This window comes from Aedes albopictus, chromosome 3 (genome assembly GCF_035046485.1).
Source record: "Aedes albopictus strain Foshan chromosome 3, AalbF5, whole genome shotgun sequence".
Taxonomy (NCBI): domain Eukaryota; kingdom Metazoa; phylum Arthropoda; class Insecta; order Diptera; family Culicidae; genus Aedes; species Aedes albopictus.
This window is the reverse complement of record NC_085138.1, coordinates 268,078,049-268,105,893: the sequence shown is the minus strand read 5'-3', so window position 1 is coordinate 268,105,893 and position 27,845 is coordinate 268,078,049. Positions and strand designations below refer to the sequence as shown.

At 40.3% G+C, this 27,845-nt stretch overlaps 3 protein-coding genes across 3 annotated transcripts; 1 reads left to right on the top strand and 2 right to left on the bottom strand.

Moving 5' to 3' along the window:
• Positions 1 to 5,111: 5,111 nt before the first annotated feature.
• Positions 5,112 to 5,959, bottom strand: LOC109403420 (general odorant-binding protein 56d). The gene is made up of 3 exons (XM_019676248.3): positions 5,800 to 5,959; positions 5,594 to 5,737; positions 5,112 to 5,504 (listed from the first exon to the last, which is right to left on the bottom strand). The coding sequence occupies exons 1-3, from the start codon at positions 5,854 to 5,856 to the stop codon at positions 5,292 to 5,294; spliced, it is 414 nt and encodes a 137-aa protein (XP_019531793.3). The 5' UTR covers positions 5,857 to 5,959; the 3' UTR covers positions 5,112 to 5,291.
• Positions 5,960 to 20,187: 14,228 nt separating this feature from the next.
• Positions 20,188 to 20,821, top strand: LOC115257490 (general odorant-binding protein 56d). Its single transcript, XM_029857132.2, has 2 exons — positions 20,188 to 20,344; positions 20,407 to 20,821. The coding sequence occupies exons 1-2, from the start codon at positions 20,294 to 20,296 to the stop codon at positions 20,752 to 20,754; spliced, it is 399 nt and encodes a 132-aa protein (XP_029712992.1). The 5' UTR covers positions 20,188 to 20,293; the 3' UTR covers positions 20,755 to 20,821.
• Positions 20,822 to 22,943: 2,122 nt separating this feature from the next.
• On the bottom strand, positions 22,944 to 23,634 carry LOC109403386 (general odorant-binding protein 56a). Its single transcript, XM_019676201.3, has 2 exons — positions 23,512 to 23,634; positions 22,944 to 23,449 (listed from the first exon to the last, which is right to left on the bottom strand). The coding sequence occupies exons 1-2, from the start codon at positions 23,560 to 23,562 to the stop codon at positions 23,099 to 23,101; spliced, it is 402 nt and encodes a 133-aa protein (XP_019531746.3). The 5' UTR covers positions 23,563 to 23,634; the 3' UTR covers positions 22,944 to 23,098.
• Between the last annotated feature and the right edge of the window lie 4,211 nt (positions 23,635 to 27,845).

The following is a 27,845-nucleotide window of genomic DNA, read 5'->3' as shown; positions in this document are numbered from 1 at the left end:
TAGGTCAATAATTGTTATAGCATGGTTGATCAAGAGGATAACGCAAAAGTTCAGCGCAGAGTAGTCAGCACTTTTAAGTTAATAGTGTTCACAACTGATCTACTCGGAATAACTACGTTTCGTTAAAACGAACAATAGTTCATAAAAATTAAAACGTGTGAGCTAACGGATGCAGAAAAAAGCATCAAAATGGCGAGAATGCAGCATTCTTATTTGAATAAGCTGTTCTTTTGAATCCATGTTTTGAATCCAGAAGTTGTGAAAAATAAAACGTCAAGGTTCCCCATAAAATAAAAACTTAAAAGAACAGCCCACGATTGAAAGAAGGGAGAATTTCTGGTAAAAATGACATCAAATTGAATTTAATTTCCTTGAAGATAGAACTAGAAAAAAAGCCTATTAACAAAAGAAGGGACAATTCCAATAAATGTTTCCACAGCTATATTGCTGAAAATGTTTATAGCAGTATAAGTCTTATATCAGACTGTGTTCAAAGAAAGCAATATGCGTGGACGACGCCTTAATTGATTTCAGAAAAGTATTATTATGATTATTATGGTTTTCGGGCGAGTGGTCTTTCGGATGAATGGTATTTTCGGGCGAATGGTATTTCGGGCGAATGGTCTTTTCGGGCGAATGGTCTATTCGGGCGGATGACTTTCGGGCGTTTGTTACATTCGGGCGTTTGTCATTCGGGCATTTGGAATTCGGGCGAATGGTTTTCGGGCGAATGTGACAGAACCATAAGCAATGGCTCATCGTTTGGAAAAGTTTGGAATCGGTGGTATTAGGATGAGAAATACTCATATTTGTATGCATGAAAACTCAAATATTAGCAATACTTTGGGATCAAACTCTCCAAAAATGGTTTCTTCAGAAATAATCCATGTGTATTCGATCATTTATTTAGTTATTGTCACGTAAAAAATCATTAATAAAAATAAAAAATGAATTTTTACCTCGAAAATACAGTCGACTCTCTACATCTCGATATTGAAGGGACCATCGAGATAAGGAGAGATCGAAGTGAAGAATCAATCTGTAATGCACACTAGATTGAAAAACCCTGCGTAACTGGGAAAAACCGTCAACAAACAGATGTCACTTTGCGTTCCCAGAATGTTTTGCACCTACGAAACGAGATCAAGTAACCTGCTAATATGGGCATATCGACATATGGAGAGCAAATCTAGAACAAAAACGAATCAGATCGCATCGAGATGAGGAGATATCGAGATAAGGAGATATCGACATATAGAGAGGTAAAATGTATGCAGATTGAAGGGACCGATCAATCCATCGAGATAGGGAGAGATACCGAGATGTAGAATATCGACATGTGGAGAGTCGACTGTATACCATTGCTTAATTGACCCCACAATACCCTAAAATTCCAACATTTTAATAACTATTTCTATGTAACGTTACTCAATGGAGTAGGGGCGATGATATCCCAGCAAAAAAATCATAACAAATGCCGTAAAATAGCAGACATTCTCAAATTCTAGGGGGAACTGGGGTAAAACGGGCTCTTTAAATCGCTTCAGGGTAGTTGCCCGTACATGAATCATCCACCAACCAATTCTTGGGAAAATTTGCTTTCGAATAAGCCATCGATGGTCACATAGGATCTTGTATTAAGAAAGTTATTAATTTTTTCCAACTTTGGGCTTGATTTTGCCCAATGTGCATTGATGGTCATCTTCCAACGAGTCCGAACAGCCCTTAGAGTGGTCCATAAAATCAAGATTTTTCCAAACTATTTTTTTTTCAAAAAATCATAACTTTCGAACCAGTCGACCGATTTCAAACCTTGTTTTGTTTAAAAGCAATTATATTTAAGTTTACAGAAAAAAAAATCGTTCAAAGCGTCAAATTGTGATTTGTACAAAAAAAAATGCAAATATATTAGTTGTTTAATGTTTTCATGGTCCCGGGACCAAAACGGTACCCTGATATTATATTTCTATCAGAAAACGCAGGAAATTTGGCGTAACATTTCAATAAATTAGAGATGTATGTTTTTATCTTTTTTTGGGATATGATTTTTCACTATATTTCATACAAGACACTTTTTTAAATTTTATTGTTTTTTTAATCCTTATCTATCTACCCAAGCAGCACCTGCAACATCATCCAAAATTTGTTTTTCTTTGTTTTGGTCTAAAAGAGTTGCAATAAAAGCATACGCAAGTTCCATCTTGTCAGTTGAGTTGCACTGTAACTCCGAATATCGTTAAGTTTCGGCTTTGTTTCATAGGAATCATAAATAACATCGTGTTTGACATGAGAGTACCGTCAATGGGGTAACTTGCAACACTTTTTGACTTTGAAGCAATATCATTGAAAATCTAAACATTTCAAACATAATGTAAAGCATCGTGTACACTAATTACCACGAGTAGAATACTATGCAGAACTTCATTTACCAAAATACGTTGCCACCTAAACAGGAGGTTAGCAGCTAAGTTAGCTACTATTAAACTGCACTAACACTCCAGTTCTTAATTATATTAAAAGTTTTTGATGTAACGCATGAAATAAGCTTTGAAAAGATGTACACTAACCAATTGAAATATGATTTTTCATTATAGGGTTGGTATTTATTATAAGCGAGAGTATATCGTTTTACAGTAGGTCTTACGTCCCTCAATATAAAATATTTATGGATCTGAGTCACTAGTTACAAAATTTCAACAATGTTTAATGTAATTTGTTGGAAAGGTAAAGTGAGTCAGTCATCTTTAGGTAATTTTCAGTATGTAGTGGTGTTTGGCTAAAATAACATGATTGAAATACCCATTCATCTATTTACAAAGTTTAAAGCTGTCAATTTGGGCATTCTATTGAAATAGTTTACTCCATCTAGGTTCAGAATGGACGTTGGTGATTGTTTTAGAACGTTCATTAACTGAATTAAACTTTCATCAAGGTGAAACATGAATGAAGTTTCATAATATGGAAGTCTTTAACAATGTTTGAAAGTCACGTGCGAAAAAATGGTAAAATTGAGTTGACATTTGGAAATAAACACGTCACGTAATTAATAAATGATTCATTTCGATTATTTCTATCCGAAATATTGTGAAACGAAAATAAATTTTAGAAAGTTTTATTAACTTCAACTGTTGCAAGTTACCCCATAGTCGTTGTCGAATATGATTATGATTTTTTACATTACTCAGTCTATAAGTTTATCAAACTTAAATCGTTCAGCTAAGCTTACTATTAGGTACCCTAACTGCAAGCAAGGTCATCAGACTTATCGCACTTACCATAAGAGAGAGGTAAAGCACGATTTTCATACTTGTTTTTATGGCATAGAATGAGCAAACCGTTTTAACAGTGTAGCTGAACAATAAACATAGAAACAACACTGCTGCCATCTTATCAAGGTCTCCTGACGGGCCAACGCAAAAAAAAATCGTCAAAGGCGATTTGACGTTCGTAAATAACGCCTTCGTTAGCGCCCACCTTAGCCAGACAGTCCGCTTTCTCATTACCCGTAATTGAGCAATGTGAAGCATCCAAGCTATGGTGATGATGTATGAGCGTTTGGACAAAGCACTCAAGACTTGGCGTATTCCTTTCAGGAAGTACGCTGAGTGCTTCATCGGTTTCATTGACCGAACAGCCTCCAGAGACTGTCGTTAAAAATGAAGTAGTGCTCAGCTGGAAAAGTGCGAATGTACTCTAAGGTGTAGTATATAGCCGCTAGCTCAGCAATGTATACCGAACATGGCTTTTGAAGCATGAAGATGGCGCTATAAAATTCGTTGTAGACACCGAAACCAGTCGAATTGTCAGTTTTCGAACCGTCTGTGAAGAACTGTCTGTCCCCGCCAACATGCCCGAAATTACTTGCAAAAAAATGTGGAATACACACGGAACGAGAAGATTCTGGTATTCCGGTGATCTAATCCTTCATCCTCTCCTCTCCTCTTCTTGGCGTAACGTCCTCACTGGGACTAAGCCTGCTTCTCAGCTTAGTGTTCTATGAGCACTTCCACAGTTATTAACTGAGAGCACTGTTTTCAGTTTTGGTCAACTTCTTGATGCTTTCTGGACGCAGTTATGGAAAATTGTAACAACTGCACAGTATAACCTGTTATGATCAGATTTTCTTAAACATGGCTATGAACATCAGTGTGCAGTTTGATGAAAAAGTTTTGTTAAAAACTATCCTCAAGGGCAATTTATGAAATTGCAAAAAACGTTGTACGCAACTCGGTGCAGAACTCGATTTTTCCAGCACTCGTCGTAATTATCCAACTCGGCAAGCCTCGTTGGATAAATGTACGACTCGTGCTGTAAAAATCGTCATTCTGCACCTTGTTGCGTAAACTACTATTATCAATGGTTGTCAGCGTGCTGCAATATGTAGCGCTAATTTGATTTTAGTGGGGCCCTTTTCGACTTTAATATTGCTTTAATGAGGTGTTTAAAGTAATGCAGCATTATATTCATATTTTTAATTATCAATATATGGCAAAATTGATGCACTTATATACGGCTTCGTGGTTACTTGGGTATTGTTTGCAAATTTATATTCGATCTTTTGTTACATTTATTCTGGGTGATTTTTATCAATTTACCTATTATCAAAAATTCCGAACACCCGCTTCCAGTATGCTCTTGCCTTGTAACTAAGCTCGAAGGTCTCTGCAATTCCTCTGCCACTAATCACTGTACAAGGTCCGCAAAACATAAAATAATATGAATTTTTGCACTAACATGTTTCGGTTGCACCAATGATTTTGTTATTTTGTTTAGGTTGAAAAGTAATGAAAAAATATGTTTGAATTTCAACAACCTTCTTGCAGTTGTTTTCCCAAAAAGCATATTGATTCATGCCCCGGCACTTTAGGATGTAGTTGTGCAATGATGTGGTACTTTTTTCACAGCATATACAAATAATGATTTCTTCGCACTTCACTTGATGGGATGATCTGCAATTGATCAATCTCGGTTACGAAATCACATGCCACCTATCTTGTGAGCACTTTTCTCGTGAAGTCTAATTAACTATCAACACGCAAATCTTTCAATGGAACTTTTCCACTGCCATTGATGCTCAATTGTGTGTTTCGCAATGGAAAGAATGTAAGCGATTTAGAAGTATATACAACGCAACATTTTATTTACACGATCACTGGGAACTTGGCTGCACATTAAGTACTAATGATGCGCAATCATCACCACCGGGTTCAGTCAATAGAGGGTTTCGATGTGTGATTTCATCTGTGAATTCACATCTCAAATCCTAGTAGAACATCCTATTCTCCATCCGGCTAAAACAATCCAGCTTTGTTTTTGAAGTAGCAGTCGGTTGCCTGGTAGGCCGTATCACATGGGTCGGTTCCCTCTATTTTGCAGTTCTTTGCCAATTTTTCGACCTGGTCTCTGGGCATAAACTGGCTCAGCTGCGTCACGATTGCTTCCTCATTCAAATTTCCTGCTGCATCCATGAAACCGGTTTTCTCGAAAAAGCACTTCACCAGACACTACATTTCGAGAAAGAGAGATAGGAAAAGTTTCAGCTAGACTGCATGCACCATAAGCGCATCCATTAACATAGGACACATGCTCTCACCTTGACTCGGTCACCATTTGAAAAATCTCCGGTTTGTAGCGACTTCAAAGAACTAACATCTAATCCACTAGCCAACAAGCACTCAAGAGCGTATGTTTCTCCATTGGGAATTTTTCCAATGTCATCAAAAGTTTGTTGTTGGGGCTGTAATGAGGAAACGGATACAGAGCTTATTAAAAAAAATCACCAAAGTTTGATCTACTCACAACTGCCAGAACAGCTCCAACAAAAGTCACTGACGCAATGAAAACCGAAAGTCTCATTTTGACTACTGAGAATATCTAAACTTCAACGCCTCGAACCCCTAGAGTGCTGGCACTAGAATGATGTTCTACAATGATTAGCTCATCAGTTTTATACCTAATCAGATATTCATAAGATTATAATACAATGCAAACATTTTATAGCAGACCGCATCAAATAACGTTCATCTCCCGCCATGAATGGGGGATTTCCAGTGGATGCATCTGCCGAGATGAATTCGATCGGGCGTGACCATTATAGCAAGTGAAAGGTTTATTGTTTGCCTGTCGCAATTAATTCCCACGATTAGTGTGCTTGAGCTATGGCTGGGCAGGTGGGTGCCTGATCTATACGTAGAAATTTCGGAAGTCAACAAGTTGATTAGGTGTCTCATCATCCCACACGTGAGTTTTTTTTATCAGTGAGGAAACGAGCATCAGATTCGAGGGCCACAATTCTCATAAATGACGCAAAAGCTATTGTTATTGGCTGGATTGCGTCATTCTTTTGAATGTTGAAAATGATATTCATATAAGTATAGTTTGTATGATAAGATGTGTTGGAGTTCTAAATAAGGTAAGTAAGCTTTATTGAAAACTAAATTGATATCAAAGTTCAGTAAAAAAAATAGAGCTGAAAATCATGATATCGATACTTCGGGTATTTCCTCCAATTTCGTTCCTTCGTCATGGGGTTTGCTATTGGCCAAATAAATTGAAAATTGACTGTAAAATACTGTTTGGTACGGAAAATTTTGAGGTGACTTTGAGGCCAATAGGTTTTAGAAAATACCTTATCTTAATTAGAGAACTAAACTGCCGAAAATAGCACAAATTTCCATATGTAAACTCAGCCAAGGGCTGAAAGTCTCTATAATATAGCTAAATCAATCAATCAATCATATGTAAACTTTGTACCAACATTCAATCATTTCACAATTTTCTTCACATATGGTGGATTCAGCCAAACAACGAATAGATAAATATAATGCCATAGACAAACAGAAGTATCATTTAGAACAATTTTCGTCCAGTTCACACTACCACCTCCTTGTGAACATGTTTCACGAAACACTGCATTGTGCACAAGTTACGGCAACACACGAGAGCTGCAAACAGCTTTTATCGTGATGGGCGTCATGCAGAGGCACGTGTTCGGTTGGTGGCCGATCGACGAAAGAATGCGCAGGTTGAGGATCAAGGGCCGATTCTTCAACTTCAGCATAATAAACGTACAGCTCTCACTCCGGAAACACTGATGATGACACGTTCAGATTGACGGACGGCACTTCTCCGACATTATCGACGCCGGGACCTATCGTACCGGTAACATTGACTCTAACCACTTCCTAGTGATGGTCAAGCTGTGCCAAAAACTCTCTGTCATCAACAATGTACGGTACCGGCACCGCCACGGTACAACCTAGAGCGACTAAAACAACCGGATGTCGCCTCAGCATATGACCAGAACCTCGAGGCAGCATTGCCAGAAGAGGGTGAGCTCGATGTGGCTCCACTGGAGAACAGTAAAAGCAGCCAACAACGACGCAGCCGCGAGTAATATTGGGTACGTAGAAAGATGTCGGCAAAATGAACGGCAGGAAGGGGATTGTAAAGCGTGTAGCCTTTGCTCCATTTCCATTAATATGCCAGATATAATTTCATCAACAGATTCAAATATCAATATAAAACTGACCTTCAATCAGTACATCAATGCCCACTATAGATCAATTAATTACATTGCGCCGAACAGTTAGGCAAATTTCTCGCTATGTAAAGCTTTAATCGGCCTTCAATCGGCCGCGAATGGGATATCCGAAGGTCAAGTACGTTTGGAATTTCCGGAGAAAGTCGGGGAAGAAAAAGTTGCGACCGAGCCCAAAATTGAGCGAGCCTTCAACGTAAGCCGTTACACTGCCGAACCATTTCGAAGAAGCTCGGGGGAAATATCGAATTTCCGTTAAGTTCGGTCGATGGCACCTTCCCTAATCTGAGGATCACGGTTTCATTTTACTTTCGTTCGATCCGCAGATTAGTGTAGAAGTGGCGTTGTTAACCTTGTAGAAATAGCCGTTGAATGTGAGTGAAAGTAACGTGGTGATATTTCTTTAGTTTAATTGTTCTTTTTGTTAGTTCCTAGTTTTCAGTCCAAGTTAGGAAAGAAGTGCGTAGGGTTTGTGCTTTTACCTCGACAGATTACCAGGTAATGTGCTCTTTGTGCTCGTCTTAAGAACCCGTGCATGTGCTAATTGTACGTGAATAGCCCACTGGCTAGATTCTTCCACAGCGACGCTTCTCTGCCGATCGACTCGGAACTTCCGGCGAACGAATACTGCCGAAGAAGAGGAACGTCAACACGCCGCTTAGCGAACTTCTGTGGTCGTCTACTGCCACTTGTCAGGCCCGTCTTGAAGGTCGTTCAAGGTTTCGCAACAACACCCCCCCCACGTGACAGACCACCCCGTACACGTGGTCCAAGCGGTCGATCCACCGGCGCGACACACCAGGAGCGCAGAAACAATCAGCAGGTCAGCGAAAACCACGTAGCTGCTCGGTGAGTCGTTTCCTTTTTGCACCTTTTTTTTGGAGTGGGGCGTCCGGTGAGGACGCCTCGGAGAAGTTTTTTTCCAGACCATAAGGTCGTGGATATTCTTGGACGTCTAGTCTGAAACAGCGTCCGCAAATGTGAGGTTGGGTGGTTGCTTTAATCCGAAACGTGCGCACGTATTTCATGACCGGCAACAAATTTAGAAGTTGTCGTGCGGTCTCCTAACGGAGTGGCGCTTAAGCCGCATGATTTATTCCCGGATCGGCCAGTGACGGCTACAAGCGGTTTTGGAAGAGAAGAACGCAGCATGGGCGGGCAGTAATGCGCAGTAAGGAGCTCATCAGAACGTGGAATGTTACAAACAAAAGCGGAAACAGCAGACCCGCCTTTATCAGGGGCAAAAGCGACGCCTGGAAGAGGCGGAGGGCGGGGAAACGGAACTGCTGTGTCGTTCCCATGAAACACGGAAGTTGAACAAGAAGCTCAACGCATCCCGTAACGGATTCGTGCCGCCAGCCGAAACATGCAGAGATAAGGACGGACGGACGTGAGGTGATCGAAAGGTGAAAGCAGCACTTCGAAGAGCACCTAAATGGCGTGGAGGACGTAGGCACAGGAGACCACGACAACGGAGGAAACGACGACACCAGTACAGCGCAGGACGGAAATGAACCAACTCCCACGCTGCGGGAAGTTATGCCATTCACCAGCTTCAAAGTAACAAAGCAGCTGGTAAGGATGGTATCGAAGCTGAACTCATCAAGATGGGCCCAGAAAAGTTGGCCACTGTCTGCACCGGTTGATAGTCAGGATCTGGGAAACCGAACAGCTACCGGAGGAGTGGAAGGAAGGGGTAATCTGCCTCATTCACAGGAAAGGCAACCATTTTGAGTGTGAGCACTTCAGAGAGATCACCATTTTGAATGCTGCCTACAAAGTGCTATCCCAGATGATCTTGCGTCGTCTGTCACCTAAAACAAATGAGTTCGTAGGAAGTTATCAGGCCGGCTTCATCGACGGCCGATCGAAAACGAACCAGATCTTAACCGTACGGAAAATCCTCCATTAATGCCGTGAATACCAGGTCCCAACGCACTACCTGTTCATCGACTTCAAGACGGCATACGACAGTATCGACCGCACAGAGCTATGGAAAATCATGGACGAAAATGGCTTTCCTGGGAAGCTAATTAGACTGATTAATGCGAACGTTTAGAGGTAATCATACCATATACCAGAGCTGCGGCAACACACGCGAGCTGGGAACAGCTTTCATCGTGATGGGTGATATGCAGAGGCGCGTGATCGGTTGGTGGCCGATCGACGAAAGAATGTGCAGGTTGAGGATCAAGGGCCGATTCTTCAACTTCAGCATAATAAACGTGCACAGCCCACACTCCGGAAGCACTGATGATGACAAGGACGCATTTTACGCGCAGCTCGAACGCGAGTACGATCGCTGCCCAAGCCACGACGTCAAGATCATCATAGGAGATTTGAACGCTCAGGTAGGCCAGGAGGAGGAATTCAGACCGACGATTGGTAAGTTCAGCGCCCACCAGCAAACGAACGAAAACGGCCTACGACTCATTGATTTCGCCGCCTCCAAAAATATGGCCATACGTAGCACCTTTTTCCAACACAGCCTCCCTTATCGTTACACCTGGAGATCACCTCAGCAGACGGAATCTCAAATCGACCACGTTCTGATTGACGGACGGCACTTCTCTGACATTATCGACGTCAGGACCTATCGTGGCGCCAACATCGACTCCGACCACTATCTGGTGATGGTCAAACTGCGCCCAAAACTCTCCGTCATCAACAATGTACGGTACCGGCGACCGCCACGGTACAACCTAGAGCGACTGAAGCAACCGGATGTCGCCTCAGCATACGCGCAGAATCTCGAAGCCGCGTTGCCAGACGAGGGCGAGCTCGATGAGGCCCCTCTAGAGGACTGCTGGAGTACAGTGAAAGCAGCCATCAACGACGCAGCCGAGAGCACCATCGGGTACGTGGAACGGAATCGACGGAACGAATGGTTCGACGAAGAGTGCAGAACGGTTTTGGAGGAGAAGAACGCAGCGAGGGCGGTAATGCTGCAGCAAGGGACACGACAGAACGTGGAACGTTACAAACAGAAGCGGAAACAGCAGACCCGCCTCTTTCGGGAGAAAAAGCGCCGCCTGGAAGAAGCGGAGTGTGAAGAAATGGAACTGCTGTGCCGTTCCCAAGAAACACGTAAGTTCTATCAGAAGATCAACGCATCCCGCAACGGCTTCGTGCCGCGAGCCGAAATATGCAGGGATAAAGACGGAGGCCTCTTGACGGACGGACGTGAGGTGATCGAAAGGTGGAAGCAGCACTTCGATCAGCACCTGAACGGCGTGGAGAACGTAGGCACGGGAGCCCACGGCAACGGAAGAAACGACGTCGCCAGTGCAGCGGATGACGGAAATGAACCAACTCCCACGCTGAGGGAAGTTAAAGATGCCATTCACCAGCTCAAAACCAACAAAGCAGCTGGTAAGGATGGTATCGCAGCTGAACTCATCAAGATGGGCCCAGAAAAGTTGGCCACCTGTCTGCATCGGCTGATAGTCAGGATCTGGGAAACCGAACAGCTACCGGAGGAGTGGAAGGAAGGGGTAATCTGCCCCATTCACAAGAAAGGCGACCATTTGGAATGTGAGTGTAGAGTCGTCCCCGGGAAGCTTTGGTTCCATTCAATCCTTTGGACACGTCCACTCCTCTTTGCTCGAATTTCTCTCCTTCATTAGATTCCCCATATCCGCTCCGCTTCCAATGTGTAACCACTCTGATTATATGTTTCGTGTCCTTTTCGTTTGTTATTGACGTTGCTGTCATCCGCACCGCTACACTCGACCAAATGCCACTCTCATATCTCTTTACATAACTCTACATCCTTCTCCTCGTCCAGAAAATTTCAGGAACTGAAAAAAAATCCTTATTTATGCATCTAGTGGTGACGCTACCTTTCTCGTCAAATATGTACCTACGATCTTTCCATCGACGTTAAGCGAAGTGTCCCTGAAACCTACCCAGGTAACCACTAAGCACTGTTCTGAGCATTATAACAGCCATTAAACAGCTTTTCAATGCTAAATAGCTCTATATAAGCATTCCTAATGCTTATGGGCACTATAACCAGTAAGAACTAAATTAAGCCCTGTAAGCCTATATAAAGCCTACAAGCTGTAAAGAAGTTTGTAAGTGCTGTCACAGGACTTGGAGCACATGACGTTTATATCAATCAAAATAGATTTCGACCAAAACAGACTCGAGTCGGTCATGATCAATACATTTTAAACATCCATGTCGGACGGGATTGGCGAAACGGGATTATTTTTGTTGTTGGAATGTTTATCGGAATGGTGTTGTTAAATAGATAATGGAATCTGGTTATGTTAATTATTCCATTTTTTCAATCAAGACAAACTCCAACTCGTTTCCCTATTCTTCTGAAACGTTTCCCGAAAATTTATATAAACATTGCTTCTACTGCTTCATTTCCTGCGTTCGTCACCACCAAGCTTACCACTGAATCATCCTCATCCCATATCATTTTCAACCCTCGAAATGTCCAAACTGTTTTGTTTTTCATGGTTTAAATACTAGTTTGATCACACCATTCCCATAGTGCATTGGTGGAGCAGATGAGAAAGGCAACAGACTTGGACTTGATCAGGAACCCGGAGGACAACAGCTAGAATCTGGATGTAGTAGCAAAAAAGCAACTTCAATGGAGGCGAAGGAAGTTAGAAAAGAACAGGAGATAAACAAAATATTTTTTTTCTTTTTTCTTTGTCTCACTTTTGACAACTTTCACTCCAGAGACTTGGTACGATATTTTAAAGTTGGCCGTATATCAGCCGAATAATTCGCCAAAAGTGGCTTTTGAGCAGCTCTATAAGAGGATATAGAACCAATTAGCTCTGTTAGCCAAGTTCTACATTCGACTATAGAGCCGACTTAATGCCATTTTTACGGCTTAATGGTTACTTGGGTAGTACAGCCTTGTTTTAATTTTATCACACCATCCGCGCATACCTCTATATCTCATAAATACATTTCCTGTTACATTTGAAGCGCAATCTCCTCTTCCTTTCCTTCCTCCATCAGCATACTGCAGACAGTCTGAGATTCGCTGTGTGGTTAAGGCTTTTTTACGGCATCATCAACATCGGCAGCCATGTTGGATATGTGGCTCGAAATTTAAAAGTGATAATTTTCTGCCACCAAAGCGAATATTCTTATGAAAAAGTATCATCCTATTTGATCACTCGCGGTAATTGCAATGATACTTTTTCTGGTGCGTTGCTGCAGAACTGACAGTTTTTTATCACTTCAAAAACGCGAGGCAAACAATCATTGAACATCAAAAAGTCAATGATTCGTTTGAAAGCTTAGTGATGCATCAAGACACCTTAACTGCAGCTGCAGGAACATCTTTCACGATCAAGGGGCGCCGTAAACTTCCGAGATACAATCCCGGCGACCAGGTGGTGCCACCACATGCAACTCTGTCTCTCGCTTTGCAAGAAGTTATCGGATACATTCAGATCTTCACCTATGTCCAGATACTTGGAAACGAGCTCTCAGAAAATCCACGTAGACGTGGACGGTAGCACTTTTATTGTTCCAGTGCCATGTTGGGATCAATCTTTAGCTCTTTTGATAGCCGAGGATATTGCACGGACCGCTCGAAATATACTGGCAAAAACATAGACTAATTTTAAGACCTCGATGTACCAAAGAAAATCATTAAATTGTGTGTGTCTAGTCCGGTACCCAACCATATTCATTTCCGTGTATTTGTTTTGTGTAAATTGCCTTTTATGTAAATTATATTTAGCGTATTATATCAATCTGACAGTAAAGGACTAATTATAAATTACGTAATTGGGTAAAGAGGATTGTTCTTAATCTGCGAACTCGACTGCGGAAAAATCGCTACCATGACGCCGCTGGTAACACCGAAGAGATGATACACGATGTGGAAATGGGGTTTATCAAAAAATACAATCAATGCACATTTCTACCAACGAAAGCTAATATCCGGAAGGTCACCGTTATCATGCATCATCATCACTATCATCATCATCACCATCATCATCATCATCATCACCACCATCATCATTATCACCATCATCATCATCCCTATCATCATCACCATGATTATCATCATCATCATCATCATTATCATCATCATCATCATCATCATCATCATGATTATCATCATCCATCATCATCATCATAATCACCATCATCATTATCATCACCATCATCATCATAATCCTCATCACCATCATCATCATCACCACCATCATCATTATCACCATCACAGCATCATCATCACCATCATCATCCCTATCATCATCATCATCATCATCATCGTCATCATCATCATCCATCATCATCATCATCTTCATTATCACCATCATCATCACCATCATCATCATCATCATCCATCATCATTATCATCACCATCATCATCATAATCCTCATCATCATAATCCTCATCATCATCATCATCATCATCCATCATCATCATCACCATCATCACCACCATCATCATCCATCATTCCAGAATCGGTGAAAAGTACTTGCGGCGGTCCGGAAGTCTGCGCACTTCCGAATTTGCTGCCTCTGTTGGAAAAACTTTCTCTTAGCAGATCCGCTGGGAAAATCACACTTCCCCCCGACTGAAATCCTCGCATTCGCAATGCTGCGAAACCATCCCGTCACACTATGTTTACAACGCTACGGAGCTATCCGGACTCGTTTTACCCTTGTCTAAGTTGGCGCTTCGGAACACATCCGGACTCGCATCTTTTCTGGAGCTTCGAAACACATACAAGATCTCTCATTGTTTTCATCATAGCGCTTCGGTTTACACCGGACTCGCTTCTTTTCTAGCGCTTCGGAACACATCCGGACTCGCTCATTGTTTTTTCGTGGCGCTTCGGTTTTCACCGGACTCGCATCTTTTTTTAGCGCTTCGGAACAAATCCGGACTCGCTCATTTATTTTTCTTATGGCGCTTCGGTTTATACCGGACTCGCATCTTTTCTAGCGCTTCGGAAAAGTCCGGACTCGCTCTTTATGGCACTACGATTTTAGCCGGACTTGCCTTGGTGCGCTTCGGAATACATCCGGACTCGCAATCGTCACCTCTTACTCGTCTTCCGTTCTCCTTCCTCCTGCTCAGGAAAAAAAACTAGACCATTGAAAATACATACCGGCTGCGCCAAATTGTAGAGTCGTCCCCGGGAAGCTTTGGTTCCATTCAATCCTTTGGACACGTCCACTCCTCTTTGCTCGAATTTCTCTACTCCATTAGATTCCCCATATCCGCTCCGCTTCCAATGTGTAACCACTCTGATTATATGTTTCGTGTCCTTTTCGTTTGTTATTGACGTTGCTGTCATCCGCACCGCTACACTCGACCAAATGCCACTCTCATATCTCTTTACATAACTCTACAGTGAGAACTTCAGGGCGATCACTATTTTGAATGCTGCCTACAAAGTGCTATCCCAGATCATCTTCCGTCGTCTGTCACCTAAAACAAATGAGTTCGTGGGAAGTTATCAAGCCGGCTTCATCGACGGCCGGTCGACAACGGACCAGATCTTTACCGTACGGCAAATCCTCCAGAAATGCCGTGAATACCAGGTCCCAACGCACCACCTGTTCATCGACTTCAAAGCGGCATACGATAGTATCGACCGCGCAGAGCTATGGAGAATCATGGACGAAAACGGCTTTCCAGGGAAGCTGACTAGACTGATTAAAGCAACGATGGACGGTGTGCAAAACTGCGTAAGAGTTTCGGGTGAACTATCCAGTTCATTCGTATCTCGCCGGGGACTGCGACAAGGTGACGGACTCTCATGTCTACTCTTCAACATCGCGCTGGAAGGTGTGATGCGATCGTGCCTACTACGGGCTCCAGAAGAAGCTGCGGTCCAAAAAGATTCACCCTCTACGAACACGAAACATGGACCATGCTCGAGGAGGACCTGCAAGCACTCGGAGTTTTCGAGCGACGTGTGCTTAGGACGATCTTTGGCGGTGTGCAGGAGAATGGTGCGTGGCGGAGAAAGATGAACCATGAGCTCGCTGTACTCTACGGCAAACCCAGCATCCAGAAGGTGACCAAAGCCGGAAGGATACGGGCAGGGCACGTTGCAAGAATGCCATAACCCTGCAAAGTTTGTGTTTGCGACTGATCCGGTTGGCACAAGAAGTCGTGGAGAGTAGAGAGCACGATGGACGGACCAGGTGGAGCGTGACTTGGCGAGCATTGAACGTGACCGACAATGGAGAGTGGCAGCCACAAAAACCGAGTATTGTGGCGTACCGTCAGTGGGGGTGTCATTGGGCCAAAATTGCATAGTACATCTCTTTGTAGGTCGTTACAACAATATTTTAGCTCTAAATCAATGTTGTATTCGGTAGACACGTTCATTTTTATACTGTTTAGGATTGTTTAAAGTGAAAATGCTTTAACTTTAATTTTAACAATGATATAGCTTAAATGAAATTGGCCCAATTCCACCCCTTCTAGGGGGTGACATTGGGCCAAACACTAAAATTCAAACAAAACAGTTCAATGTGAGATAATATCGCTTGAAAATCGAAACTATCAAATATATAGATACTTGCCCACAACCTCTCAGTGTCTAGTCACTTCAAAATAACATCACAGACAAATAAACGTGACAATTTAACCACATTCATTGTAAACGATCAACGTTCCTACACAATATATCCGCTATCCCATAAATATAACTCCAACTAACATTCTCAAAAGACGAAAGTAATATTTCTTTATCATCTGCCTAGCAACTGATATGCGTGAAATTTAATTTTGCATGAATCTAACATTTATTTCCAAAATTTTACACCGCATTATGCATAAAATAATGTGAATACTCTCAGTCGTTTTAATTCACATTTGTAAGGTTCTCGTACTGATTGCATTGTTTTTATATGGCCCAAAGTCACCCCCAAAACGAAGTATTTGTACTACAGCTTGAGTAAATAAGTTTTTCATGCAAAATAGCATACAAAACCAAGAAAACTTATTATATTTTTCAAAACAACTACCCAACACACCGAGAAAAAAGTAATGCATTACATGTTCGGTTTTCAGCTGTTTTCTGCTGGGCATTTTAAAACAACGATATTGTACAGTACGCCTAACCATAAAATTCACATCAAGTTTTCTTAATAGAAAATTGACTAAATGTGACTTTTTTCTACATCGGATGGTCAACGCAAGTTATATTTACCGTATACCATCCACTTTTTGATAATCACTTTGATAAATTTTAGTATTTTGAGCGAAACATCTTTCTTGGTTTTTGGCCCAAAGTTACCCCCCAGGCCCAATGTCACCCCGACTGGCGGTACTATATTGTTGAATATGTCTAATCTTAAATGTGATGTTGATCAAATAAATGTATGATTGGACCACGCGATAATAAGGACGTTTAACTCATTTGGCCTTAACTCGGTTCAGTAGGTCGTAAGTACTAACGCTTTAATGCCATAAATATGAAAATTAAGATAATTATTATGATAAATATGGTATCATAGGTGAAAATTGAGGGAAAACACTATTCTACAAATTTTCCGAACATCTAATTATGTTGGTATTGGGATTCTAACCAGAGTTATGGATAACCGAGTTAAACGGTTGTTAGGTGAACGAAAGCATCCTTGGATATAATCACAACATAACGGAACACATGATTCTGTAACAGAGAGAACTACACCCGGTTCTTTTCTTGTTCGGGTCTTATTTTTATTTTCACTCAACTGCTTTTCAAATCCTTTGACTTGATTTTTTATACAAGAATAGTACTGATGTCTCCTTGTATACAAATTTTCATGTAAATTGGTTCAAAATTGATTGAGTTGAAGCGAAAGCGACCCATGAAAAAAAAATAATCGGGTGTACAGAAATACTATGAAATCGACACGGTAGTGGTCATGAAAACAGAGTGCATAGGGGAACAAAGCCCAAAATGCCAAGATGGGGAAAAATGGCCCAACTCGGAAAAACATTCCTGAATGGCACTTGATCATTACTAGGGTAGGTAATCAAAAGTTGAACCAAATTGCGGCTTTCCGAAGTATCGCAAATTTTGACTGATTTTTTCTCCCCCATGGAAATAAATTACTACTGCAAATTCTTATATATATTGCCTATTGGCTATATTGCCCATATAGCCGAGGCGGTAAACGCACGGGTATTCAGCATGACCATGCTGAGGGTGACGGGTTCGATTCCCGGTCAGTCCAGGATCTTTTCGTAATGGAAATTTCCTTGACTTCCTTGGGCATAGAGTATCTTCGTGCCTGCCAAACGATATACACATGCAAAATTGTCATTGGCAGAGGAAGCTCTCAGTTAAAAACTGTGGAAGTGCTCATAGAACACTAAGCTGAGAAGCAGGCTTTGTCCCAGTGAGGACGTTACGCCAAGAAGAGGAGAGGAGGAGCAAATTCTTATGTACATGAAAGCCACGGGTATAAGCTTTCTGTTAAGTGGTAAAAAGTTTGTATTTGCACCGAATTTCATTGAAAAATTCGAATATTCGTCAACAATGATTTTAATCTTAATTTGAACCATCGTAATCATAATTTGAACCAATTTTAATCTTAATCTGAACTACTGGCGGCAGCAGCTCGAGCATCTCCCACAACAGCCAGTTTTGTGCTAAACAATAGAAAAACACATGGATCTGCTAATTCCCATAACTAGGTTTCATTAGACAGTGGAATTTCAACTAATAATGTTCTAAACTCTTCGTGAACTTGGAAACTAAATTTGGAATTTTTCATCCCCCAAGAGTAAACAAAACAACCACAGGCGCAGTCTGCAGGCCAACACTGGAAGCTCGCCCCAGTTTACTAGTTCAAATTTAGATTACAAATGGTTCAACTTAAGATAACATTCTCCAAGTAAGAATTACTTATATTTGATAATTTTATGACAAATAATGCGTAATATTATTTGGTTGGTCGATTCTACGATAAATAAGCTTTCATTTGACGTGTTCACATATTGCGTGTGATACAATGCATGAGCAGTACGAGTGCACCGAAAATGTGCTTTCTCTGGGGGGAATGGATGAAATCGCAGTGATTTTTCAATTGCCTGTTTTCCATGACAAAAACGCCTTTTCCAATGATTTTGAAGTCCATGTTATCAGGTTATATTACGGAAAACTGTTTAACATCTTTTTCGGGACAATATTTGCCTAAAAAGTACGTCGTTTTTATGTATTTCGAAATGGTTCAAATTAAGATTACAATTTGACTAGTTCAAAGTTTGATTTCTTACCCTATATAGGTGAATGGTGTCAAGATATGTAAAACATTCTTCTAGAAGCTAGGCCGCCAAACACACGAACAATCTTTTGATATTCCAATGAAAAATGGCAACTTACGGTTTTTCGTGCTTAGGACGATCTTTGGATTAGGGTTTTCTGGTGATTTCATTACCAGCCAAGTGCTTCCAACGAAATTGAGGCACACATGGAGGCGCATGGTTGTTGATGTCTACGCTATCCAGGGCAGGGGTCATACAAATATGACGACCAACGTTTTGCGGGTAGCGGGAGGACACTCCATTTATTGAGTATACGAAAAATGCGGGATAGAGGGGGGAAACAGAGTCGGAAATGCCCGAAAGCTGATGGACGTAATTTTAGAATGTTTTCATGAAGTGGCATCTTACCCCATGGCCTTTCCGAACTACTTCCGTTTTACGAATCAGTTTTTAAAATCGCAAAAAAAATCGAAGAAATGCAATAGTTTAGTGAATATTTTTGCTGTAGCATCGAGCATATTGTCTAGTTTCTGTTACCACTTTGAAAGCCTAATAAATGAGGCTAATTATCATTAAAAACGATGAAAGTTTTAAAAATGACATCTTGCCCCCCCCCCCCCCCCCCCCCCAACAAAAAAAGGTGAGGTATAACAAAACTAAAATAAAGCATGCTGAATGGATGTGGAATGGAAGCTAAAGGGCGGCTCACGAAGCGGTGCGATATCTCTAATCACTTTAGAGGAACGACGATGGATGCTGCGATGCGCATGAAATTCACGACTGAACAGGCCCGGCTGACCAGCAGAAATGCTTCTTCGACCTCTTTACTAAAATCGCAGCATGATTTTGTGGCATGATTTTTGTATCAAAACAGAAACTCTACCAAATTGATAGCAATTGATCAAAATCGAAAAGTTTATGACTATGCTATTAACACTATCATAAAGTAAAATTAAAAACCCATTACCTTATCTAATGAGTCGGTCTGTTTGTTTTGTGAACATAGCAATGTCAACCCAAATCATTGAAACAGTAAAGCTTTACAAAATGGTTTATCTTCAAATAGGTATTTCAAAATTTTTTTTTCATTTGAGTTAGGATTACATTTTAAAAAGTTGAAACGCTCTTTGTATACATTGTATGAAGCCCAATCATTGATTGGATACAAAGCGCGTTTGTTATGACGAACCCCACAAAGCTAATGAGCATGGTATCCCGTGGGTTCGAAATCCGAAAACCTGATCTCGGATACCTACTTTTGCTTTATCTTCGTCAGTTCTTCATTCCTTTCTTTGCTTTTGGAGGTACGAATGAAAAATGATGCACGGGTGTGATGTGCGTTGCTTTTTTGGCTTTCAAGGTTTGATTATGTGTACACATTCATACACACCGGCTTAATTAGCCATCCATTGCAGCATCTGATGGTGGTTTCTAGTTTAACTTTTTTGCAAAGTCATTAAATCGTCCAGAACGATATAAATTGCGGTTGGGATGGAACAAGGCCAACATTCTACAAACAGCATTAATCCAGAACAGAAATGAAATCGTTCGTCTGTGTGGTTCTAGTCGCCGCCCTGGTCGGAGTCAATGTAAGTATCAAACTGGTGTTCCGAAGTAAAACAGAACAATTAATCATCAAATCAAATTATAGGCTCTAACCGAGGAACAGCTCAAGAAAGCCGATGGTTATGCTGCCACGTGCCTGGAAAAGGCGAACGGTGTGTCGAAGGAATCTGTGTCCAAGCTACGCACGGGAGACTTTGCCAACGTAGATCAGGATCTGAAGTGTTTCGTTAAGTGTTTCCTGGAACAGGCCGGCTTCATGGGCACCGATGGAAATCTGGTCTCGGATTACGCAATCGAACGATTGTCTTTGGATCGTGAGAAGAGCAAAGTGGAAGCTCTGGTTATGATGTGCAGCGTCCAGAAGGATGATCCATGTGAAACTGCTTTCCGTGCCTTCGAGTGCTACTACAATGGAAAAGCTTCGTTACTGTAAATGTGATTGGAGTGCAAAACAATGTGATAATCCTGTGTGAATAATAAAGTGACAATGAACAAATTGATATATTGAAGCTTTTATGATTGTTTGAGAAGAATTCATTTGGAAAAAGTGATAGTGGTTTTACACGGGATGTGCTTATCCAGAACTATGTGTATAAGGGTTGCTGGTTACCAAATTCTTGTTTTATATGTTAGTGTTCATTTTTGAATCTCTGGGCTTTACTATATTCCACGCATATTTGCTAATATTCAATAATATTTACTACATATATGACACATTCTACCGAGATGTTACAACGTTTTGACGCCTTTTCTGTCAGATTTTCCACTGTAACTCACAAATATGACCGTCAATCTCAAAAAATTTCGCATATTCGGATTCTTTGTAAAGTTTTGGATAAGTATGAACTGTTGAGCATTTAGTTTTCATTGGAGAAGTATGTTGAAAATGCAAATTAGTAGCGTTACGTTACAAAGTTGTAACGTCACGCTACTAATTCGTATTTTGAACTAGCTTTTCTATTGAAAACTAAATTTCTATCAGTTCATACTTATTCCAAATTTCACAAGAAATCCGAATATGCAAAAATATTTGAGGTTTACGGACGTATTTGTGTGTTGCATTGGAAAATCTGACAAAAATGGCGTCAAAACGTTGTAACGCTACGGTAGAATGTGTCATATAAATACGTGCATTTTGAGATCAATGGCAAAGTATCGGTCAAGCATTTTTTTTATCAAAGGAGAAACATGCTTGAAACAAGATTTGTAGTAATGTGTTGAACTTCTGTATGATGAGAAGGTGAATTCTCCGTTTCCGCAAGTAAATGGTGCAAAATGCGTGGGTATTATGATTCATTGTCAAATTTGATGCTGTTTTAGCATCATTTTGGAAATCAGTGTTATTGAAAAGACAAAAAAATTGAGAAAACAACAACACACTTTTCCAATGTTTTGCTCAAACAGCCTCAAATTATACATGGAATCATAATACCCACGCTTTTTGCACGAAACGCAGAAACGAAAAATTTACTTTCTCTTACTTAATACTTGATGGGCTACAACTCGTAGCGGTGAGTCTACGTCGAATGAAGCATTCGCCTCCACTAGTCTCGGTCCTGGGCCAATCGCTTGCAGTCACCCTGAACGTTTAGAGCCCTTAGGTCCTCCTCAACTGCAAAAAGCCACCGTGTGCGCGGCCTACCACGAAGCCGACGGCCCCTTCCTGGTTCTCTGCTGAATATGGTTTTAGTTTGTCGTTCCTCCGGCATACGAGCTACGTGCCCAGTGCACCGCAGTCTGCCGTGTTTATTCGCTTCACTATATTCATCTCTTTATATACTTGGTACAATTCGTGGTTCATGCAACGCCGCCAGACACCGTTCTCCAGTTTACCACCGAGTATTGTTCGCAGTACATTACTGCCGTGAATGGCATATCAGTCCCATCCTTGCTGGATTTCCTATGCAAATGGGACAGATATGCGATTCACGGCAGATTACGTTCGAAGACTCCAAAGGCTCTCCGATCAGCTTCTCCCAACGTCCACGATTCATGGCCGTATAAAACTGGTTTCGCAGACCGAAAAAGGCCCAGAATCTCGCAAAAAATGACCACGTGGTTTATGGACAGTCCCATATTTGCTGATCAATGTGGGGAAGGGGGAAATTGTAGTCACAGTCTGGTCGACGACGGTGGATTGTACATACCACTGCATCTGAACAGGATCATGCTGGAATGTTTTAGTGTTTTGCAAAATAGCAGTATGACAGAGGTTCACGTTGGTACGTGGATGCCGTTTTATGATAGATAGTGGATAACGATTACTGTGAAGCAAGGTTAAAAGAAGGCAAAGCCAGTCATCGATATTCGTTGCTGCAGGCTACGCAGCTAACCTTGAGGGTGCGATGTTCATGCCTTCTTGATGGTTCCGGAGAGACAAAGGGTTTGGCGACCATGGGAATGTTGTTTATTGAGTCGAGGAAAGAGTAGTCTGGCTTTTACTTTTTTTTTGTAGAAGACGGTCCTTAATCCCACACTACCTGAACCTTCTGTAAGGGTGTCCATTGAGCAGATTATCCCCCCCATGATTTAGAATAATAAGATAAAAAGAAAGGGCCAGGAATTGAACTTAGGACCTTCTGCAATGTAAAGAATGCGATTCCAGCAAAAAAAAAATCCGTGTTCACAGCTTTTAGAACAGATTTATCATTTTATTAGGAACCAAATATCTGCAAAGAACGTCTACCTAGACAGACTGAGTTAGTTGCAATGGCCATTGATGGATCTCATGAATCATCGATTTCGTTGTATAGATCATTTCCCCCAAAATTCACACTTCACATCAAACTAGCACGGTTGGCGACATAGCACTGGAACAGTGTGAACGAACGCTCGCAAGCATTGGGGCCACTGTTGTTTCTACACTTCTGGACCACTTCCTCGGCCTTGGCTTGACCGTACTCGTTGGCCAGCTTTTCCGTCACAAACGCTTCCTGCATGTTTCCTTCGCCATCGACGACTCCAGCACCCTGGAAGAAACACTGCACGAAACACTTGGTGTTATCATCGGCACCGGATGTATCGCCGTTGCGAAGACGCTGCACGGATTCTTCCGAGGTCCCCGTCTGTTGCATGCATTTTCCGGCCAGTTGGCGTGCGGCGTCCTTCTGTTCGTCGGTGACGGCAGCCTGAAAAGTGTTCGGAAATGATGACACGTTTGTTCTTGGGCGATGCTAGTTCAGCAACAAACCATGCATCCGGCGACCAGGGCAAGCGAAATAATGGTCACAAAGGTTTTCATTTTCTGTTATGTTTTCACGCTTCAGCGGTTCAAGTCAACTGATGACAAAACGGTTCGCAGAGAACACTTTTATAATGCCATAAACCGTTTATTAATTGTTTTATAATTGTCACCTGTCCGCAATCATAAAGGAGATAATTGTATGTTCATTATTCGCAAGTGGTAATTAAACTAAAACTTTTCGATTAATTTAAGTGTTTGTGGTTATCATTACAAGTGTTCTATTGTAAAAGAAGTCTTCATCATTTAGAATGATTAACTTCCTCAAACAATTTATGTCGTATTTACCATATCGTATCATACCATACCTCTCAAATAACAATGTGTTGGATTTAATTGAGCTTGCTTTATCTCACGATGTATTTTAATTTGCACACCTTATCTCATCTAACGTAATCTAATTAACAAATGTTTGAAATAATCATAAATAAATTTGAAAACTTTGGAAAGTTCTAAAGTAAAACTATATTGAAACCTAATATCTATTAATAGGGTACGATCGGATTAGTACTAGAATTGTAATAATGAACTGAATGTTCGTATGGCGAGAAGGAAAATTTTCCGTTTCTGCAATGAAATGGTGAAAAAAAAGCGTATTATAATTCGATGTCTAATTTGATGCTGTTTGAACAAAACTTTGGAAAACTGTGCTGTTGAAAAGACAAGAAATTGAGAAAACAACAACACAGTTTTCCAATGTTTTGTTCAAACTGCATCAAATTAGACAAGGAATCATAATACCCACGCTTTTTGCACGATTTCCTTGCAAAAATGGAGAATTTAGCTTCTTATTATACAAAAGTTTAGCTCATTACTACAAATATAGTACCACATTGTTTGTGTCCTATAACGATTCTCTGTTTCTTTTTCTCATTGGTGTTACATCTCATCTGGATTGTCTTCTTCATTGCTGTTTATCAAGAAGTATTGACTAATTATTGGACAGTTAGTATGAAGAATTGCTCTTTTTTCGAGAGTTTTTACAAATTTATCTAAAGAAGCTGACACAAAATTCACTTGTTATCTAAAGATAGCTGTTTTTGTAGTTTACAAATGTAAAAATGTACATCACATTTTAATCGGTTTGATTTCCACTTTCTCATAGAAAAGATTTTTAACAACACCAACAAGCAGCTTTTCTTTTTTTTTTCAAAAATTCTCCTAAATACACAACAAAGAGTGGGCAATACTATATATCGACACCAACATTTCAAAAGGGCGTAACTGCATTTACAACCAATGCCTTCTCACAAAGCTGTGGAGCGTATCCCATCCCTCCCGAGCAATCCACTAGCACAAATAGAAAGATAAAATCCTCCTCTTTCGATTAATGGATGTGAATTGCGTGAGATGAATGAAATATGACCCACAGCTCTGTGAGAAGGCGTTGGTTACAAAAGCAGTTACGCCCTTTTGAAATGTTGGTGCCGATATGTTTGAAACTTTCGCAGAAACATATACAAAACCAAAACATTTTCATTGATTTTTTTGTGATTTTCTAAATTGCAACGGCAGAGGTATAAAACGCCATCTTTTATGGAATTACTTTCTAAATTATTGAGGGGAGCGACACTAGTTTTGCTAAGCCGAAAAACCCCAAAAAATATCGAAAAAAGACTGAAAAACCCGGTAAACGCCACCTAGTGGCAGAATTTTGAAACAAGTGTTTATTTTAATGTAAGTTTATGTCATACTGATCAACTTTGTCGAAGACACCAACTTCGTAAGTTATCAGGATTCTGAACTATGAGATTTCTAAAATTTGCAAGTTCACTAGCGCCTCCTAGTGGCAAAATTTTGAAACAAGTGTTTATTTTTATGTAAGTTTATGTCATTCTGATCAACTTTTCCAAAGACACCAACTTTCTAAGCTATCGGGGGGAGCGACACTAGTTTTGCCAAGCCGAAAAATCCCAAAAAATGTCGAAAAAAGACGAAAAAACCCGGTAAATGCCACCTAGTGGAAGAATTGCGAAACAAGTATTTATTTTTATGTAAGTTTATGTCATACTGATCAACTTTGTCAAAGACACCAACTTCCTAAGTTATCAGGATTCTGACCTAAAAGATTTCTAAATTTTGTATATTCACTGGCGCCGCCTAGTAGCAGAATGGCGAAACAAGTGTTTATTCTTATGTAAGTTTATGTCATACTGATCAACTTTGCCGAAGACATCAACTTTCTAAGTTATCAGGATTCTGAGCCATGAGGTTTCTAAAATTTGTATGTTCACTAGCGCCGCCTAGTGGCAGAATTGCGAAACAAGTGTTTATTTTATGTAAGTTTATGTCATACTGATCAACTTCGCCAAAGACACCAACTTTCTAAGTTATCGGGATTCTGAGATATGAGGTTTTGAAAATTTACTTGCTCACTAGCGCCGCCTAGTGGAGGAATTCCGAACTTCGCTACTCATCGTCAGTAAGTTATTGGCGTACCCAACAACTTTCCCGAAGACACTATTCTTCCAAATTATCAGAGTATTGAGCTGTCGCATATCGTAACATTTGCTTGACAACCTGATATTATTCCTGTAGGGCAATTTAGCATCAAACTGTTGATGGTCCCTCTAGCGGCCAAGTTGCCAACTAATCATATGAACCAAAGTTCTAAAAGGTAGATCTTATCAAGCAATAAAACTTTGCCGAAGAAAGTATTGCGCTAACTCTTAACGCACCCGAGATAATAGGCCACACCCCCAAAAAGCCGAAATCCCATAAGCTCCTAGTCTCCTATAACGCTCACCTTTGTCTAGTAGGAGTTCGTTTAACCCTCTAATACCCAAATTTTTGATTTTGATTTAAATATCATTTTTCGTCATCTAAAATCGATTCAAACATGTTTTGGAAGATGATTCTTTTTAATTCTTGATTTTGTGAATTTCAGTTTTTGATTTTTTTAATTTTTATTTTTGAACATCCCCACACTTTTATATTTTTCCTGGAAGCCAATTTGGGGAACGGATTTTTTGAGATGAAAACATTTTGAGATTTTATGATTATTGTTGAAATATTATTATTTTAAATTTTTTTCACAGAAAGTTTTATTTTCCGTGTAATTTTAAGGAAAATAATTTTAGAGTGTATTCAATTCGCTTAAACCATTAAACAAGGATAGAATGATTTGGGAAAAATTTTAAATATGTTAATTGTAGTGATTCAATACTAAATAAACAATGACTTCTAAAAGGTGACTAAAACATCATTTTTTCAATTATTTTTCAAAAATGTAAATACGCTTTAAAATACACCAAAAATTATTTTGAGATATACAGAACAGTCCTAAATATCAGTCAAAAATATTAAAAAATTGATTTTCCACGAAACAAAAATTACAAAAATGCTCAAACTATACCCCGTCTAAAGGCGGGATTGGGTATTAGAGGGTTAATAGGAGTCCGTTTAATAGGGATTCGTTTAGTAAGAGACTCGACTGTATAGGATAACAACAAGGGTTGCAAATGCACCAAAATTGAACAACCGTGGGCCTCCATATGTATCTCCATTCCGTTTGAAAAACATGGATGATAACAAAACAAAAAGAAATTTTAAGTGCACAAGAACCGGAAGTTGTTAATTTACATAGATAATACAAAAGAATTACCTGCCAGGCTTCTAGAAAAATTTCTTATGTAAATGTACATTCTCAAAAAATATCAGATCACTTTCATTCAAGCATCCAATACAGCCAAGTTCAGACCAGAACCAGTAATTTCAATGCAATTATCAAATACGGGTGGTAATGGAGAACAGATTGATCCTAATTGCTTCTCAGAGAAGCTCTGTATGCAACAGCCAGCAACAGTGCTATTTTTATCAATCGGAAAGATTTTTCTTTTACGAAATCAGGCCCTAATAATAACTGCACAATGGTCCACGAAACAGATTTACGAGGAAAGATGCATTCAGCGCCTTAAAATGATTTTCTAGATTAATATGGCCTTCTACAAAGTTGTTCCTAAAAATAAGGCCCTCTTTTCATTATACATGAAAATTAGGGTGGTCCATATTTTCAAAGAAATTGGGAATCAAACTTTTTTATTTGCAAGAATAACTATATACACCGTGTCCAATAAGTTCTCATACAAAATCCATATTTAGAAAATATCATTTTATTTCACATATGTGATTCATATTTTCAAAATGAATACATGTATTGAAAGGCCACATAATACTGATTAAATAAAGCATACGGTTTAGAATCACTTTATTTTCTATCTGTTTTTATAAGCCTAGCAGTACACTTCTGTTTTCTGAAATCCGTTTGCTCCGGCACGCAAGAA

What these genes read in the sequence shown, in the direction of transcription:
- LOC109403420 (XM_019676248.3), bottom strand. Translation starts at nt 5,856, where the DNA reads ATGAGACTTTCGGTTTTCATTGCGTCAGTGACTTTTGTTGGAGCTGTT. An exon ending in TTGGAGCTGTTCTGGCAGTT is followed by an intron (nt 5,738 to 5,799) that starts GTGAGTAGATCA and finishes TCCTCATTACAG; the next exon opens with CCCCAACAACAAACTTTTGA. An exon ending in CAAATGGTGACCGAGTCAAG is followed by an intron (nt 5,505 to 5,593) that starts GTGAGAGCATGT and finishes CTCGAAATGTAG; the next exon opens with TGTCTGGTGAAGTGCTTTTT.
- LOC115257490 (XM_029857132.2), top strand. Translation starts at nt 20,294, where the DNA reads ATGAAATCGTTCGTCTGTGTGGTTCTAGTCGCCGCCCTGGTCGGAGTC. An exon ending in CCGCCCTGGTCGGAGTCAAT is followed by an intron (nt 20,345 to 20,406) that starts GTAAGTATCAAA and finishes ATCAAATTATAG; the next exon opens with GCTCTAACCGAGGAACAGCT.
- LOC109403386 (XM_019676201.3), bottom strand. Translation starts at nt 23,562, where the DNA reads ATGAAAACCTTTGTGACCATTATTTCGCTTGCCCTGGTCGCCGGATGC. An exon ending in CCCTGGTCGCCGGATGCATG is followed by an intron (nt 23,450 to 23,511) that starts GTTTGTTGCTGA and finishes AACACTTTTCAG; the next exon opens with GCTGCCGTCACCGACGAACA.